Source organism: Carassius gibelio, chromosome A13 (assembly GCF_023724105.1).
Source record: "Carassius gibelio isolate Cgi1373 ecotype wild population from Czech Republic chromosome A13, carGib1.2-hapl.c, whole genome shotgun sequence".
NCBI lineage: Eukaryota > Metazoa > Chordata > Actinopteri > Cypriniformes > Cyprinidae > Carassius > Carassius gibelio.
In genome coordinates this window covers 25,338,397-25,358,030 of record NC_068383.1, presented here as the reverse complement: position 1 = coordinate 25,358,030, position 19,634 = coordinate 25,338,397, and the positions used below count along the sequence as shown (strand labels likewise).

Genomic DNA, 19,634 nt, shown 5'->3' with positions numbered 1-19,634 from the left:
TATTGTGAACTGCAAGTCATTAAAAATAATCTGAAGCCACAGCCACGAGTCAGAAACGGGACTTGAGAACTACAGCCCAACTCTTCACAGTTCAGTTTCCTGAGAGCCAAGAAAACCCTGTGTCTGATATAGATGGACCGTTGGAAACATCCGTCCCTGCTGCAGACACACTGTAACACTCACACACTATTATTACAAGTGACCTGAGCTGATCATCCTCGAGTCTCTGCTCCTGTAACTGTAGAGACGAGAGTGAGACTCACACTGCTGCTCAGTGAGGGAAAAAACATTGCTGCTCGCACCCAGAAACAGTTTTAGTGTTACTATATAAGCACAATATTACCTACAATGTGAGAAATAGAAGTATTTTCAACACAAACACTCACAAAGAGACTCAGTGAACGAGAACAATTCATTCAAAGATCCGTTCAGAAACAGCGAGTCGTTCACAGAAGAGCATGAATATCTGATTCTTCACTTAGGACTACTTCGACTAGAAGTCTTCAGAAATGAAGTGTCTATGAAGATGTTTCACATGTTGTGGAATGAAGATCTGATCATGATCATTTGCCAAAGGCAAAACAAAACAAAACAGCAAATGAACATTTCCTCCAAGAGCAAGCTGACATTAGAAACAAAACAGCCAGATACAGTAATGAGACTTTTTAATATTTGACTACACACACAGTATTTGAATGATGTAAATATTGAATAATGAAAACAAAAACAAACAATCTTCTTAATGGGGCTTTTTTATTTATCTGGACACATTATCATGAGAAAAACACACACAAATGAAGATTTAAACTCACATGTAGACTAATGAAGACAAAACAACCACATTCAGTGAGAAGAGACACGAAACCAAGAGAACAGGGACTGATGAAAATATAAATTCTGATTTCTGGATGTTGTGGTGTTTCGACGGAAGAATGTGAACGGGACACAATCAAACGTCATTTCAATCATCCTCATCTTCTAATACAGTCAATAAACATCAGCTTTCTGACTGGAACAGACGACACTTTTATGTGAATTCATGACTCTTTATGGTCACACGTGGAAAAGAGAAATAACTGCTTTTTAATTTTGTGATATATAGAATATAATTTACACAGACACTGATGTAATCTCTCACTACTGTCGGCAAGAAACAGTCTTTACATGATGAGAGAAAGAGTAGTTTTCTTCTGCATTTGGTTGAAATATCAGAGATATGTTTTATATAATTCTTCCACATATATGATGAATCTCATCAATCTGCTGCTGATGTGAGGAGCTCATGCACTGATCTGTATCATGAATCTTTATTTGTTCTTGTTCACAGAGGCGTAAAGTTGACCCAGCGGCTCATTTTGTGTTCCTCTGATGGCAGCGTAAGTCACTGAATCATCTTGATCCTGAAAGAACAGCACAGAGTTTCTCCGTCAGTGTCTGAACCACAGACACATGTTGATAAAGCTTCATTTATCTGAGATTCAGATTCAGAACTACATCTCAGCAGCGTACAGACGAGAGAAGCTGCTGTTTTCTCTGAATAGTGATGAAGAACAAGAGAAGGAGCTGCTGTCTACTCACTTTGACTGATTTGACTGGCTTTTTACTGGAAGAAGAGACTTCAGAGTAAGTCACATCATCTGTCTGCTCCTAAACGTTTAACACACAGAACAGACGTGTGTCACTGTAATGTGTCAAATAATATGAGATTACAGACCAGAACTGAACGTCTAATGCTTTATTTGACTCACATTGTCTCTCGCAGCAGCAGGAGTCGACATGTTGATCGTCTCAGACGTCACTTTATCTTCATTCTCATCTTTGACCTTCAGACAACAAACAGTTCAGACTGAGGATTCACTCTTTATTGAGCTTTAAAGACAGAAATCAGATCTACATCACTGGTTTTACTGAACTCACCGCTGTTTCACCAGTCCCTCTTTTATTACCTGAAAAAACATGCCTCATGATTATTTATAATAAAAGACACGTGCAAACACAGAACATTAACAAAGCTAACGATGTTGAGGCAAGAAGCATTAAATATAATGAATTAAACAATGTTTGATTGACTTGATAACTCTTTGAGACTGACATTACAGGAATAAAGCTGTGTTTGAGCATCTCAGAGTCACATGCTTCTGTGATACACACAATCTGAACATGATGAGCTTGTTTGCTGATCATCACAGTGAGATCTGAACAGTGTTTAATTGTAATAAAGGAGTAAATGTGAAAGTCACCAGCTCTTTTTCTGCAGATCAGCCAGAGAACAGCAGTAAGGAAAACAGCGGCCGCAGCGACAGCAGAAATCAGGATCGCTGAAGAAGAGACAGACATAGACAGATCACCATCACAGTCAAAGAGGAAGACAACAGCCATCGAGTCGAGGCTGAGATGACGGTGTACCTGTAGAGTCTGGGCCTGCTGTCTCTGGTTTAGCTGGAGCTGTAAAAGATGAATGTTAGTTCAGATGAATCACTGTAGAATATGACAAACATATTTTAATCAGTTAATACACAATATAACTCTAGCATGATGCACTGCACAGATGATGACGGTGTACCTGTAGTTTTCTGTGTGTTTGTAGTCGAGAGATCCTGAGAGTCTGGGACTGCTGTCTCTGGTTTAGCTGGAGCTGTAAAAGATGAATGTTAGTTCAGATGAATCACATGTAGAACAGAGATCTCCGTGTCCCCAAATCATTTTCTATACTGTATTCCTTTACCAAAAAGTAGTATACTTCAAATAAATTTTATTAAGTATACTTAATTAAAGTTCAAGTATATTTTTAAGTATACATCATGTAGCAAGAATTCAAATATCTGTGTTCTAGTAGTATACTTGTAAGTGTACTGTTTCAATACTCCTTGGGACTAAATTGGCCCACTTTCTAGTATATAAAAGTATACTTTTAAGTATAAAATTAGCAAACTTTGAGTACACAACTAGTTTACCTCTGTGTTTGTAGTTTGTACTGCAGTTATACTAAAAGTGAACTTATCTTTATACTAAGGGTCAGTTGAATGCTTGAATCTGATTGGCTGATGAACGTTCTGAGGTTTTAATTATTTTCTGGGAAACGCACGGTGAATGTAGTTCCAGGCAGCTCTCTTGACCACATTACAGTTCATATCACTTCACACAGTTAACTGTAATAACGGTCACACAGTTTACACAAACAGCTGTTGTCAGCACTGCTCTGATGAATTCATCAGTTAGCTTATATAGTGTAGAAACTAACCACATGTGACATTTCTCACTAGCCGCTGCTGAAGAGTGTTTAGAGACACAGAGGTACTTTAGCCTAATTCACACAAGCTCTCTTTCTCTCTCTCTCTCTCTCTCTCCCTCTCTCTCTCTCTCTCTGTGCGCATGTGCCGGTTGAGTGGGCGGAGCGATTGTGAGCGAGCGTGTGGCTGCTGTGTGAGGTACGAGTGGTCTATACTTCTCTATCTTTTTCTTACTTTTTTTTTTGTTGTTTGTTTTTGGTTAGTTGTTTATTCATTTCTATTTTGTATAATTAATTTGTGAAGGAGGGAAGTGAGTGTTGTGTCAGACGGGGTGTCGGCTTCCACGTGCTGGGAGTATGGCCACCCCAGGCAGCGGCGGGAGTTTTAATTCTCTGACAAGGCATCATGGTGTAAAAATAGACTCAGTCGCTGGTGTGGAGGAATGCGGTTTAGCGGTGGGTGAAGCGGTCGGACACGAGAATATTGTATCAGCCTCCCGTATGAACAGCGCTGTTGTTGTATTTATGAAAACAGTGGATTTAGCCAATCAGTTAGTAGAAAACGGTATAGTAATTAATGGTATTTTTATACCAGTGCTTCCCTTGTCTACACCTTCTAAAAAGGTGACGTTATCAAATGTGCCCCCATTTATTCCAAATGAAGTGTTGATTGGATTACTTGCTCGTTATGGCAAAACAGTTTCACCTATAAAGATGATTCCGATTGGCACCAAGTCTCCTCTTTTGAAACATGTAGTGTCATTTAGACGTTATCTTTATATGATCCTGCAAGATAATATTGATGAACTGGATTTGTCCTTAAGTTTTCGACATGAGGAATTTAATTACGTCATTTTTGCCACTACAAATAACATGAAGTGTTTTAATTGCGGCATTTTTGGGCATATGGTCCGTGCGTGTCCAGGTAGACAGGATAAGTCAAATGAGAGACCTTCACATGTTTTAAAGGACGGGAACATGGTAAATGAAAATGTAAATCGGAATGCCGCTGTGTTAGTCGCGGATGCTGAGGTGCCTGGACCGAGTTCAGTGCAGACAGCGGTGACGGCGGCTGTCACATTAACAGTGGACGAGGAGCGGGCAGTTAGTTCTGAGGAAGATGATGGGATGATGGTTACTGTGGGTGAAGATAAGGAGGTGGAGAATAGAGGCTGTGTTGTGGACACCGTAGACAAACCTCCTGTTATTCTTGAAAGTGTGACGGAGACCGAGTTAGACGATTGTGCTTTTAAAACGCCACTGAAGCGAAGGCTAGAACAGCGTCCTTCTGATCAGCAAGCAAAAAAAGGGTTAGTTTGCGATGTAAGTCAAACGGACACAGAAAGTGAAAGTGATTTCTCGGAATGTAGTGTGGAGTGCAGTGTTCCGCTAAGTGGCTTTTCCAATAAAAGTTATAGTTCAGATGACATTAAACTTTTTTGAAAGCAACTAAGAATGCGAGAAAAGTTCATATTGAAGAGCATTTTCCAGATGTGTTGCAGTTCATTGATAAAGCAAAAATATATAGGAGTGAAGGTTGTTTTAACAACCAAGAAATATATCGTCTGAAGAAAATACTTGCCAAGCTTAATGCCCAACCAGAGTCCAATAGTTGTAATGAAAAATGAAAAGTACATTTATGGGGGTTTGTGTTTTAGTCTAATTAATTTTTTTCTTTCCTCATTTATGGGAGAAATATGTATTGCTTCTCTGAATATGAATGGGGCAAGAGAAGGGAAAAAGCGGTTTCATCTTTTTGAGACAATTAGACAGAAAAAAGTGCATGTTTTATTTGCTCAAGAGACTCATAGTGATGAGATAAATGAGAGTGATTGGGCAAGAGAGTTTGATGGATTGTCTATTTTAAGTCATTTGAGTTCTACCAGTGGAAGGGTTGCTATTTTATTTTCAAATAGTTTTATTCCTTGTTCATATCAAGTAGAAGAGGTTTTAAATGGTAGACTGCTAAAAGTCAGAGCCCAGTTTGAGAATTGTTTTTTTGTATTTATTTCTGTGTATGTTCCTACCAGAGCAATTGAAAGAATGTGTTTTTTAGACACTTTGAGTCATGTATTAGCTAGTTGTAACACAGAGGATGTTTTAATTTTGGGGGGGGGATTTTAATTGCACGGAAAACTTAACAGATAGAAATCATGTAGAGCCTCATATGCCATCACGAAAGAGACTCATTGAATTGATAAAGTCTAATGAGATTGTTGATGTGTGGAAAAATTTTCATTCTACCCAAAAGCAGTATACTTGGACACATGTTCGAGATAATCTGGTATCTCTAGCGAGGTTGGATAGATTCTATGGATATAAACACCAACTTAATCTTTTTAGGGGATGTTCTATTATCCCAATTGGTTTTTCTGACCATAGTCTAGTAAAATGTGATGTGACAGTGGGGTCTATTAAGCCAAAAAGTGCTTATTGGCACTTGAATAAAAATCTGTTATGTGATCTTTTTTTTAAAGGTATTTTTAAAGATTTCTGGATTGATTTCAGATCAAAAAATCCTCCTTTCAATCTATACAGCAGTGGTGGGATTTTGCTAAAACCCAAGTGAGACAGTTATGCCAACATTACACCTTTAATGCCACACGTGAAAGAAAAGGTGCAATTGAAATGTTGGAAAAAGAACTAAAAGAGTTACAAGAACTTGCTGACGTCACTGGAGAGTTGACTGCTATCAAGAGTTTTAAAGAGAAAAAGAATGTTTTAAATGACTTGTTAGATGTAACTGCACAAGGAGCCCTCGTCAGGTCAAGATTTCAGAATATTGAGTTGATGGATGCACCTTCCAAGTTCTTCTTCAATTTAGAAAAGAAAAATGGGCAAAAAAGGCTTATACATACTTTACGTTCTGACACCGGAGATGTGTTGTCAGATCCCATTGAAATCAGAAACCGGGCAGTTAGTTTTTATGGAAAATTATATGAGAGTGACTTAATACTTGATGAAATGCAGGATGAGTTTTTTTTTGAAAATCTGCCTCAAGTATCTGAGGAAGTAAATGTTGAACTTAGTAAAGCTGTCACTTTAGAGGAACTAGAAAAGGCGCTTCAAAGTATGGAAGGTGGTAAAGTACCTGGAATAGATGGGCTACCAGTAGAATTCTATAAGGCGTTTTGGACAGAGGTAGGCCCAGATTTATTGCACGTAATAAATGATAGTTTGGTCAATGGACAACTACCTTTAAGTTGTAGAAGAAGTATTCTCACATTATTGCCAAAGAAAGGTGATCTAAATGAGATAAAAAAATTGGAGACCTGTGAGCTTGTTATGTACAGATTATAAATTACTTTCCAAAGTTTTGGCTAGTAGATTAAGTGAAGTTATAAGTCAAATTATTCATCCTGATCAGACGTACTGTGTTCCAGGGAGACAAATTTTTCAAAATATTTCCTTTATTAGGGATATTTTAGATATAGGTAAAAACCTAAAACTTAACTTTGGCCTTGTGTCCATCGACCAAGAAAAAGCATTTGACAGAGTGGAACACTTGTATTTATGGAATGTTTTAACAGCTTTTGGTTTTAGTAATGATTTTATTTCTTTGATAAAAGTGTTGTACAATGATGTTGAAAGTATTTTAAAAATTAATGGAAATTTGTGTGCCCCTTTTAAAGTGTTGAGATGTATCAGGCAAGGCTGTGCTTTGTCTGGAATGCTGTATACTTTGGCTATAGAGCCCCTCTTAAATAAATTAAGAGCACAAGTGTCTGGAGTACATGTCCCATGTTGTAAAAATTATTTTAAGTTATCAGCATATGCTGATGACGTTGCTATTTTAGTTAATGGACAGAGAGATGTAAATGTGCTGTTGGAAATCCTGAAAAAGTTTCAAAACATTTCTGCTACCAAAGTAAATTGGTCCAAGAGTAAAGCAATATTGGTTGGAAGCTGGGTCAATATGGAACCAAAACTTCCAGAAGGTTTATCCTGGACCAAGGAAGGTTTACAATATTTGGGAGTGTTTTTAGGGGATGAAATGTTTATGAAAAAGAATTTTGAAGGGATTGTGGAGAAGTTTAAAGGTCGCCTTAATAAATGGAAATTTTTGCTCCCTAAAACATAATATAAAGGTCGAGTATTGATCATAAACAATTTAATTGCATCTGCTCTATGGCATCGTTTTAATTGTGTGGATCCTCCACGAGATTTACTGCCAAGATTACAATCTATTTTAGTTGATTTTTTTTGGGATAGGATGCATTGGGTGCCGAAATCCGTTCTATATTTACCCAAAGAAGAAGGAGGACATGGTTTAATGCACATACAAAGCAGAATAGCAGCCTTTAGACTTCAGTTTGCTCAAAGGTTGTTGACTGGACCAGTGGACTCAAACTGGAAACAAGCTGCTTGTGTTATTTTGCGAGATTTCAGAGGTCTAAACTTTGAGAGATCTTTGTTCTGGTTAAATCCGCATAAGATGGACTTGTCTAAGTTGCCAATTTTTTATCGGAACCTATTTAAAGTTTGGACTTTGTTCAAGGTGCAGAGACCCGGCTCTGTGACTTCTCTTCATTGGCTGCTACAAGAACCTCTGGTTTATGGATCGCGCTTGGACATATCAGATGAAAAAATACTCCCTGGAATTTGTGATATTCTTCTTAATGCTGGAGTTTTAACACTTGGGAAGTTATTTAAACTGGCTGGACTGGACTTTGAGAATGTTGATGCAGTCATCAGACATTTGGGGTTAAAATCGAAACGCATAACAGCCAAATTACTTGAAAAATGGAAGTTAGCACTTACGTCGGAAGAAGTTAAACTGTTGGAAGATTATTCTGAAGGGTCAATTACTCCAGATTGTAATGACCCTTTTCGTGATTTGTATCTGTTGACTGATTTTGAAGAATGTGAAGGTATTTTCTTACAACCCAGTTTGTTGATGTTAAATGGTCCTAATCCAGTGTCTGGAAAAATGTACTACAAAAACTGTCAAAACTCTGAATAAGAAGTTTTTGCATAAAAGAGTTGATACGCCTTGGCGTTCTGCCCTCCATCTAGGGGAGGATGTCAAGCCAGAATGGCGAGCATTATATAAATCACCTGTGTCAAAAGTGGGTGACTTACAATGGAGGATCCTTCATGGAGCGATTGCTGTGAACGCTTTTGTTTCAGTTATAAACCATGATACTAGCGATGAATACCCTTTTTGTTTTCAGAAGGAGAACATTTTTCATGCTTTTGTGCATTGTATCAGGCTTGTACCATTGTTTCAGGTTTTAGAGAATTTATTTGGTCACTTTGACAAGATTTTTTTCTATGGAAATGTTTATTTGTGGATTTAAATACATCCGGAGACGCCGAGTTTGTTGTCAATTACTAAACTTTTTATTGGGTCAAGCGAAGAAGGCAATATATGACACTAGAAAAATAAGAATTGAACGTAACTCAAGTGTTAATTTGCAAATTGTGTTTCTTAACCTAGTAAAATCCAGAATTTTAATAGATTTTCGGTATTATAATGCTATGGGGGATCTTATGTCTTTTGAATTTATTTGGTGTTATAAGGGGGCTCTGTTTGAAATAATTAATGAGAGTTTACAGTTTGCATGTATTTTGGAATGAGTTTTTTTATGGATAATTTTTTGTATATTTGATATATTTGAATGTGTATATATTTTGTACTCCTGTAGGTAGGAACTGATTGTAATTGTTTTAGGGTAGTTGTAATAAAGGTGTGTTAAAATTCATTCTCTCTCTCTCTTTCTCTCTCAATTTTCAATTCAACTCAATGTTGCTTTATTGGCATGAATGTAAATGATTGCCATAGCTTCATGTACATACTGTATACAGTTTAGTAGTTTTATACTGCAAGTATACTGATAAGTTTTCTTTAAGTAAACTTTACATCATACTTTATGAATACGACTATGTCCCTATTGTATATATTTTGTTATATGAATATCTGAACATACAAAACATCCAAAGAAAGAACAGGGTCTGCTTGTGAAGAAAAAACAATTTATTATGCATTATTTTTTAAACACTTTAATGTGTTTCATAAAAATAAAGGAATAACATTTTGAACAAAAAGCTGAAAAAGACTATGAATTGGATTCAGAATGATGATCAAAACGTAGATGGAGTCGATCAACTGTCAATCATTTAATTCTATATCTATAATGTTACGGTTTTCTTTATTTACTCTGAACAAATGGAAGTGAAATGTGACAACATGCCCACAGGACAGCTTAACATATTATCTGATATAATATATACTGTGACCTCTGACCTTTGATTTATGTGCTGTGACTGATTTATTGTCTATTGTTCTTCTTTATGCTGCTGAAATCCAGAGCTTTATGCTTTAGATCTGATTTAATATAGGGCTGTGTGATTAATTGAAATCATAATAAAATCACGATTTGAGTGTTTGTGATTCTAAATCACTTTATAGCATGATTTTCCCCGGCTCTGACCTCCTGCAGTACGCTGTCTGATCCAATCATGATGCAGCGCACATTAATGGAGCTCGAGAACAGAACAGAACAGACTGAGCCTAACTCCAGGTTCACACGCTCTGACTGTGATGTGTATTTTTTCGAGCCCATGTTAACGGATCAGAGAGTTCACTGCACACGGTAAAATATGTGAACAGAATAGATTAGAAATAGAAAGGTGTGGAAAGAATGAATATCTAGCGCATGATCATAGAGAGAGTTGTGAGAGCACAGGACACAGTTTGAGACGAGAGGAAACATGTTTTAAGTGTGTGCACTCTCTCCGAGCGAGAGCAGTGTGTATCTGAGCACACAAGACTGGTTTTGAGACAGAGCAAAGGAAATCTGTGTGTGAACTGAGAGATTCGCACTCGTGCATTATTTTAATGTGCTTTCGTGTTACATTAACACAGTCTCGCTGCTGCTTCTGCACCACATACACATACTGTATCACACTGCAGACGGAGAACGTGTGAACCTGTATAATGTATAACACATCTATTTCAACACCTGAGACACCTCTACAATGAGCTCTATGAGCACACAATGAGCTGCCTGGACACGGGTTTTATTTTATTAGTCTAGATGGAAATAGGGGTCCACGCGCACCCCCCGGCTTTTTTTATGCCACCTGATTTTTTAAAATCCTTAAAGTGTCTATTTTCATAATCTGCCAGGTGCCAAGCTGAAATAATGTCCCAAAGGGTTCTTTTTTAACCCTTTGCTGCACCTGACCGGAACCCGAAAAATCAAAAAGTGATATAGAAAGTGGCATAACATTAGAAGTAAACAACATACAGAGACAAATTAACACATTTCCCATACAATTCTGACCCCAAGAATTTAATGGAATGGTTATTTTTGACATTTGACAACATATTGACCTTATTTCTGGACAAAAATAGCAAAAAATGGCCAAAGATGTGTGGAGGAGCAACTATTTTTTTGTTTTCTCAAGCGTATAGGGTGTTTTTTTTTTCCCACAACATATTATTTCTTTATCATTCAAGTGTATATTTTAAGATTAAATTGGGTACCAAGCTGAAATAATGCTGAATAAATGCTTTATATTTAACCCTTTGCACCAAACCTGAAAAATCTAAATAATCTAAATATGATTTAAAGTGGCATAACTTTTGATGTAAACAACTCACAGAGACAAATGGACACATTTTTCAATACAATTCTGACCCCAGAAATTGTTATTTGTCATGTTTTATAACATCTTGGTCAAAAAGAGCAAAAAAAAAAGTTCATTTGACAGCGTTTTTATTATACTTAACAGCCTGAAATAGGGTTTATTTTAACCTTTTACTTCACCTATCCTGAACCTGAAGATATTTAAAATAGTTTTACTTTTGAAGTTAACAAAACAAAGCAAATTAACTTAAATAAATACATTAAAATAATAATAAAATAAATAAAAAACTACGGAAAAAATCCACCTGTGCCATATTGCACAGCCCTAATTTAATTCTACATAATTTCCACCTGGACATGTAATACACAAGATAACTCTAGCATGATGCACTGCACTGAATGAGAAAGACTGTGATGATGACGGTGTACCTGTAGTTTTCTGAGAGTCTGGGACTGCTGTCGCTGGTTTATCTGGAGCTGTAAAAGATGAATGTTAGTTCAGATGAATCACATGTAGAATATGACAATCATATTTTAATCAGTTAATACACAATATAACTCTAGCATGATGCACTGCACAGATGAGGACAGTGTACCTGTAGTTTTCTGTGTGTTTGTAGTTGAGAGATCCTGAGAGTTTGGGACTGCTGTCGTTGTTGTATCTGAAGCTGTAAAAGATGAATGTTATTCTACAGTGATTCATCTGAACTATGACAATCATATTTTAATCAGTTAATACACAATATAACTCTAGCATGATGCACTTCACAGATGATGACGGTGTACCTGTAGAGTCTGGGCCTGCTCTGGTTTTTGTAAGTGGAGCTGTAAAAGATGAATGTTAGTTCAGATGAATCACTGTAGAATATGACAATCATATTTTAATCAGTTAATACACAAAATAACACAATATAACTCTAGCATGATGCAGTGCACAGATGATGACAGTGTACCTGTAGTTTCCTGAGAGTCTGGGCCTGCTGTCTCTGGTTTATCTGGAGCTGTAAAAGATGAATGTTAGTTCAGATGAATCACATGTAGAACAGAGATCTCCAAAGTGTCTCCAAATCATTTTCTATACTGTATTTTCCAGTTTCCTTTTTTAAATAATCTGAAATGTGCTGATTTACTTCCCGAAGTCACTTGTATAATACACAAAACGGCTAAATAAACTGTAGACACTTAAAAGTAGGCACTGAAGTAGGTTTTTATAGCAATATTTCTGATGTGTGTGATAGTATTCACTGAAGGTTTTGGGATCACAGTGAAGATATTTTGAGGTTTGATAATCAGATTTTTTTTTTTTGTTATTTGTTAAATATACGGGGACAACCGTCATTGACAAAGAGAGCATGATGAAATTGTTTGCTTAAAGGTGCGGTGTGTAATATTTATAATGATCTATTTACAGAAATGCAATATATTAAATACTTAACTATGTTTTCAATGTGTATAAAGACCTCACTTAATAAACTGTTATGTTTCTATTACTTTAGATTGAGCTCTTATATCTACACACACCGCGGGTTTCCTTACACAGAAGTCACCATCATGTCTCTACAGGAGGCCTAAACAGACAAACTGCTCTACATGCTGAACAAGTACATTAACATTTACAATACCATCGATGAATAATTAAGTAAAATTCCTTGATTCACCTTTATAAATAAATCTCATTGCTCTCTCTGTCTTTAGCGATGACATCTTGACCTGTGTGGGCCACCGTAGCTTCTCTAAATGGAGGACTGAGGCGCTAGATGCTAATCAACACCTCACGCTAAAATCTACACAAGGTTTGCGCTGCGGCTGCTGTTAGATCTTAACTGACGCACATCCTGATTATTACACCACTTATAACAGTAAAGAATATCCTAAAAAAGAATGCTGAACACATTTTCAGTTTATCATTGATTCAGTTTTTATAAAGAGCTCTGTGTTTTCTGGATGAATGTTTTGGTGGGGATCGAGCTGCAGCTGAACAGAATTATTTGGTTTTTATTGTAATTCGTCTGTTCTTGTGCAGTTTGTCGTCTGTGCTGATCATCAGATATTGAGACGAGAGAAGTAGAGGAGAGCAGACCACAGTGTGACACTTTTGACTTCCTCAGTTTGTGTGAATCCACATCAGCTTCATAGAATAATTATTTTAACCACAGTCATTTACACTTGTCCCATACAAATACATCGCTCTGTTTCATAATTACAGGGTATACATTTTTATGTATTTACCCTCAAAAAATGAAGTTAAATGTGACAACGTCCATATGACAGCTTAAAATATTATCTGATATAATGAAAAAATATACAAGACAAACTAAAATATTTTGTCAATAAAATACATTAATTAACTTTTTAAAATAAAATAATAAAAATAATAAATAATAAAAATGATCTGATTTTAAAGCAAAAATACTTTACATTTCTTATAATAATCCACTTCTGATCATTAAAGATTGAGTGTCAGTCTTTATTCACCTGTTCTTCCTGGTTTCTCATTAAAACTCATTAAAGTAAACCGTGTAAATGACGTCTCTAATGTCACAGAAGAGCAGACTGTAACAGTGTAACAACGAGCCGCATCTGAACTGATTACTGTCTTCTGATAGATATCAAACCATTCATAACACTGATTAACTGATGAAGAACAGATCAGAGATTAAAATAATAGCTGATTTATCTCATTATAAATGGATACCATAAACTTATTTTACTTTGGTAAAATAAATGTTCAGTGATATCTAAACACAGTAAATGTTGTTCTGCTAGCGTGTGTGTAAATATTCAATCATGTGTGTATCATCTAACCCTGTGTTACTGTGTGTCCCGCGCTCCTCTACAAACACTAGATAATAAATAATAGTTCAACAATCAAACTTCACGACTTCACACTGAACCGGAGAAAGAGGCTCACACTGACTTTTAATACAATTTGGAGCGGCTTGACATTTAAAATATATTAAAAACTTTAAATGAATGAAGTTTGTAAAAAAAAAAAAAAATTAAAAGTTTGTAATGAATAGCACTATATATGGGCCTAAGTTTTTTGTTTTTTCACATATTTTGTGAACTTTGTTTTATTTTCTGGTAGACTGTGTTAAATTTCCTCTGAATGTAATAAAATCTGACTTCTACATCGATGAGACTTGTCTGTTTTTGTTGTTTTCTGTCAAGTTTGACCAGTTGAGTCTTATTTTCTGGAGAATACAGTATAATATAATGTGGAGCGTTTGTACAATAAAACAAGCACATTATGTTCAACACTCGCACACATTAACTTTAGTCTTAAACTCTGCTGTAATTATCAGGAGCTTCGGGAAGTTTTGGTCCCTGGATCTAAAACATGAGAAAACCCCAGACGCAGAATATGACAATCATATTATAACTTTGATCACATTACATTAAAAGTTAAAAGTTTCATTTCCTTCGTTTCCAGAAGCAGATCTTGAGCTGTTAAACTCAACTACAGTTCATTAGTTTGCAGAAGTGCTTCGAGTTTCTTCTGTCAGACTGAAAGAAGCTTTAGTTCCTCAGTTTTTGGCACAAACAGTCTTTAATGTTAACATTATGAGAGTCTAACACTGATAGAGGAGATGTTTTCTCACCTGATCTCTTGACAGTGAATGAGACTGAGGTCTTGACTTGATCTTTCTGAGTAACTTCACATCTCCACTCTCTGTTGTGATCTTCATTCAGGAGTGTTGTAGTCAGAGAGATGATACAGGGATCTGATGAGGATGATCTCTGATATCTGGAGTCTGATATATTCAGTTTAACACCAGCCGGATTCACCCAGAACAGATGAATTCCCTCAGAACGGATCCATTCATCACAAGAGACTCGAGGATATGAATACAGCCGACAGAAGAGAGACACAGAGAGACCTGAACTGATCTGAGTCTGTGAGGATGAGACTGAAACACAGAATAACACACACATCACACACTCTTCAATCATCAGGAGAGAGTAAATTAAGAATTTGTCATTTTTAAATCAATCACATAATCATTAAATTACCATGAAGAACATGCAGATAAACACCAGCATTAGTTCCTATTTGTTTTCCACCCACACCAGGCCATTGTTGGCAGATGTAAGATCCATAATCTTCTGTTGAGATGTTCCTGATGTTCAGAGAGCAGTCAGACCCCAGACTCAGTCTCTCATGTCTCTTGATGTCGTTCTTTATTATCCCTAAACGAATCAGTTCAACTGTTCCTGAATGACTGAATCCATTATAAAGCCATGTAGTTGATTTGCAGCGAGGAAGAGCATCATGAAGAGCATTATTACAGGGCAGACGGACATCTTCACCAGAACTGATGAACACATGAACATCATCCTCTCCACTGACACCTGAAACACAAGAAGATCTGAGTGATCATTATGATAGATATTAATAAATGAATCACAGAAAGCAGAAGGTTCAGATCAGTCTTTTTCAGCAGTTATTACAAACACACTCTCCAGAATAAACTCTTGTTCTTCATCAGAGAGCTGTTCAAATCACAAACACACTCTTCATCAGAGAATAATTGAGAGATGTTTGAGAGGGAATCTGTCTAGTTTGAGTGTGTTCAGGAAGAATCAGTGTGTTCTGTATCAAACACAAGAAGAAACTCTTTCTCAGACTGATTGCACTGAATGTGTTGAAGAGAAAACACAGATGTCTTTACCTGTGAGAAGTGAAGAGAGAGCGATCAGTCCCAGCAGACACAGATGACACTCAGACATTTTCTCTTTCTCTTCATCATTTGCTCTCAACTCTTTCTTTAAATACTCTCAGCTCCTCGTGTGGTTTTAACTTCCTCTGATCTGAGTGTTGAAATTCTTCTAGATCTGCACTATATGTCTGTGCATTATGAAGAAGTGCTGCTTTAGATTGTGTGAAACATGTTCTTCAGTGTGATAAAGTGCATTCTGTCAACCACACATCTGCTCTCAACACAGTTTATAAGCTATTCTCTCCTTTTGCACACAAGTGTTTTACTGATGCTTTTACTTCTGTCTTTGAGCAGTTTCCTGCGTGATGTTAAAATCCAGAAATAACATCATTAATTATTAGTGATAAAACTGGTTTCCATCATGATTCACTTGTAGAAACTGAAGTGTGTGTTGAAATGATGAAGATCAATAATATTGTGGAGAAGTGCTTCTTTATGTTTTGAATGGCCCCGCACCATGAGTATTTAGTGAGCTGTGGTTGGACTTTATTAAAAGTATCCCCAGAGCGTCATTGTGGTTGGGGTTCGTGTGCTTCAGCGTGTGAGCTGGTGTCAGTTTAATTTTATAACTAGACAAATTCAATCGCACGTGTAACCCGGCGGGCTGGGAGTGACTGCTGTAGGTCTATTGTGTTGCGTGGGATTGTGTTTGCATATGGATGACGCGTGAATTCATTTTTGTGTAGTAAAGGGAAGGAACGGATGGTTTGCTCGATAGTCAAGTATGTAAACCCACTCATGTGTCTGTCTATTTTTAAGTAGAAGTGTGTGTGTGTGTGTGTGAATGTGTGTGTGTGTGTGTGTGTGTAATCCTGTGTTTTGTGTATTTCAGGCCAATATAGTGAGTGCTTGATAGCGACGACATTTCGGACGGTTGCATTGGTTACCGCTGGGACGTGTGTGGCTGTTGTTTGTGGCTTTGTGTTGGGTGTTGGAGATGATTAATGTATTTAGTGTAGATGTAAATAGGGGTCCACGCGCACACCCCGGCTTTTTTTATGCCACCTGATTTTTTAAAATCCTTAAAGTGTCTATTTTCATAATCTGCCAGGTGCCAAGCTGAAATAATGTCCCAAAGGGTTCTTTTTTAACCCTTTGCTGCACCCGACCGGAACCCGAAAAATCTAAAAGTGATATAGAAAGTGGCATAACATTAGAAGTAAACAACATACAGAGACAAATGAACACATTTTCCCATTCGACACTTTCTACTCATCCAAGCCAGCCAGGGTGCACCCACCCCGGTTAGGGAAGGCACCTCGAGGGGGGTGGAAGTCAAACGAGAAATCTAAGGACGAGGCCTAGATGCGCCCTACCTAGTGCTTCCGTGGACACGTAAATATTTGCAATATTGTGGTTGAAGTCTCATCAGTTGTAATCAGGACGCTCAGCAGAGTCCATTCATGTAAGACAGTATCCCAAAATACTGTAGAATTTGCATAGAAAAATTTTGGATTTTGGTTAATTTCCCCACATACGGTGCATGTCCACCAGCAATTTATTTGAAGGGATATGTGTCCACTTGCAGTTTATCAAATAACAATTCTATTTAATTATATTTTCTTAATGTGTGCAATATTGTTGATTAAAACACCTGTAATGTACTCATGATGCTCTGAGGAATCAATTCGTATAAGTTTTATCCCATAATACTCTAGAATTTGCATAGAAAATGTTGGATTTTGGTTAATTTCCCCACATATGGTGCATGCGCAATTTATTTGACAGGATACATGCCTACTTGCAGTTTATAAAATAGCAATTCTATTTAATTAGATTTTCTTAAAATGTGTGTAATATTGTTAATGAAAACACATGTACCCTACCCAGGACACTCAGAGGAATCCCTTCATGTAGGTTTTACATGTAGAGTTTCAAGTCTCTAGATCTCTTCCTTCCATTTGACTAGCAAAAATAGGGTTTTATGGATGGGGGCCAGTGGTGTTCGGTGGGCCTTCTGTAGGTCTAACTCTGACCCAAGTTTGGTGAAGTTTGCCTCCGTTTTGGGGGAGTTATAGCTTGGCAAATTTTGTGACATTTAGGTGGACATGCACCACATGTGGTGAAATTAACTAAAATTTTTCTATGCAAATTCTACAGTATTATGTGATAGCCATCGATGGGCCCTCTTTGAAGCCACCTCCCCCAAGTCGATAGACCCACAGGGGCCAGAGATACGGACCCCCAAATGCAAAATGTCCAAAAATTTGACAGCCTATAACTCACTTAAAACGATGGGGGAAACCATCAAACTCTGTGCAAAATTAGACCCTGGGGACCTCTAGCCGATGCCACCAACCCCAAGTCCCTGAACGCCCGGGAGGTGGAGATACCGTCCTCCAAAATTTGTGTCCATCCAATATGAATAAATGGCAAGTGGTAAATGTGTCGACTTGAGGTTTATTAAATAACAATTCTATTTAATTAGATTTAATAAAATACATGCAATATCGTTAAACAAAACACCTGCAATGTACTCAGTTAACTCAGAGTCAAATAATGTAAGATTTATCCGATAATACTGTAGAATTTCCATATTAAAAAAGATTTTGGTTAATTTCACCACGTATGGTGCATGTCCACCTTCAATTTATTTGATGGCATGTGTCCACTTGCAGTTTGTTAAATAGCAATTCCATTTCATTTGATTTATTTAAAATGTTTGCAATATTGTTAATGGAAACACCTCTACTGTACTCAGCATGCTCAGAGGAATCCCTTTATGTAAGATATTTCCCATAATACTGTAGAATTTTCATAGGAAAAAAATTAGATTTTGGTTAACCCTCTGGAGTCTAAGGATATTTTTGGGGTCTGGAGAAGTTTTGTCATGCCCTGAAATTTATCTAAATGGCTAAAGTCTAATCTCACTGTAATCAGCACAAACTGGGCTATAATAATATGTGAGCAGCATGTATGTACATGATTGTTTTTTTGTTTTTTTTGAGATGTTATACGTGGTTAGTGAAAAACTAAAAATGTTAAATCACTTGAATAAGGCAATAAAACACATACAGAACATTGGTTCACGGGAATTTTGAGAACTGGAACTGAATCAGGGGTGTCCTAGGAAGATTAAACCTAACAATAAGTTCATGTCTCCCCAGGGACCGGTCGTCCACTGCATCGTGATGGATACACTTTCAGGGTGGAGGGTGAATGCCTACGCACCAAGCTTTCTTGCAGGAAAGAAAGCACGACTCTGACTGAGCACCTCCGGGGGTCTTCTCGGTGAGAAGAACACCAAATCGTGAACAGACTCCACTTCAGAGCATAGGCCTGCCTCGTAGAGGGGGCTCTAGCTTGAGTGATAGTGTCTACCACCGCCGGTGGCAGATCACTTAGGTCTGCCGCGTCCTGTCCAGAAGCCACACGTGGAGGTTTCAAAGATCTGGACGCGGGTGCCAAATGTTGCCCAACCCCTGAGAGAATAGGTCCCTCCTCAGGGGGATGCACCACGGAGGGGCTGTCACGAGGAGCATAAGTTCCGAGGTGGACCAGTAAGGCGCAACCAACAGGACCAGTTCCTTGTCCTCCCTGACCTTGCACAGCATCTACGCATACTTGCATAGAGCCCGAGGCCAGCTGTGTGCCAGTGCAACCCTCATCGGGATCTGAGGAGATCTGCAGTTTACACAGTGAGAAACTCAAACTCTTCTGTCTGGAGGACAAACAGCCGGTGTGTTTAGTGTGCAGAGATTCACAACAACATGACAGTCATAAATTCAGACCCATCAGTGAAGCGGTTTCATCATTTAAGGTAAAACAAATATGTCTTGTTCAGTTATTCATAAACACAAATAATATCACATTAATCCACTCAATATATATCTCTGCGATGTTACTCAACTTTATATTACCATTCTGTGAAAAAGTATTTTTCTATCCTGATTTATTCCATTTTTGTCTCATACTAAACAGTGTAAGATTTTCAAAATAAATGAATAATATGGTCATACTTACTGGTTCTGGTAAGAACTCTTGCTGCTGCATTTTGGACTAGCTGTAGTTTGTTTACTAAGTGTGCAGAACAACCACCTAATAAAGCATTACAATAATCTAACCTTGAGGTCATAAATGCATGGATTA

General features: G+C 37.3%; 1 protein-coding gene across 4 annotated transcripts; it reads right to left on the bottom strand.

The window, feature by feature from the left end:
* Nucleotides 1-648: 648 nt before the first annotated feature.
* Nucleotides 649-15,836, bottom strand: LOC128026694 (uncharacterized). Of its 4 annotated transcripts, XM_052613959.1 has the most exons (13): nucleotides 15,498-15,836; nucleotides 14,839-15,177; nucleotides 14,427-14,735; nucleotides 11,778-11,825; nucleotides 11,421-11,468; nucleotides 11,254-11,301; nucleotides 2,564-2,635; nucleotides 2,407-2,445; nucleotides 2,241-2,318; nucleotides 1,918-1,946; nucleotides 1,749-1,823; nucleotides 1,579-1,647; nucleotides 649-1,400 (listed from the first exon to the last, which is right to left on the bottom strand). In XM_052613959.1, the coding sequence occupies exons 1-13, from the start codon at nucleotides 15,553-15,555 to the stop codon at nucleotides 1,308-1,310; spliced, it is 1,305 nt and encodes a 434-aa protein (XP_052469919.1). In that variant the 5' UTR covers nucleotides 15,556-15,836; the 3' UTR covers nucleotides 649-1,307. The 4 variants fall into 4 exon arrangements, with proteins under 4 accessions (XP_052469919.1, XP_052469916.1, XP_052469917.1 ...); XM_052613956.1 differs by lacking the exons at nucleotides 2,407-2,445; nucleotides 2,564-2,635; nucleotides 11,421-11,468; nucleotides 11,778-11,825 and having other exon boundaries at nucleotides 15,498-15,823; XM_052613957.1 differs by lacking the exons at nucleotides 2,407-2,445; nucleotides 2,564-2,635; nucleotides 11,254-11,301; nucleotides 11,421-11,468 and having other exon boundaries at nucleotides 15,498-15,822.
* Between the last annotated feature and the right edge of the window lie 3,798 nt (nucleotides 15,837-19,634).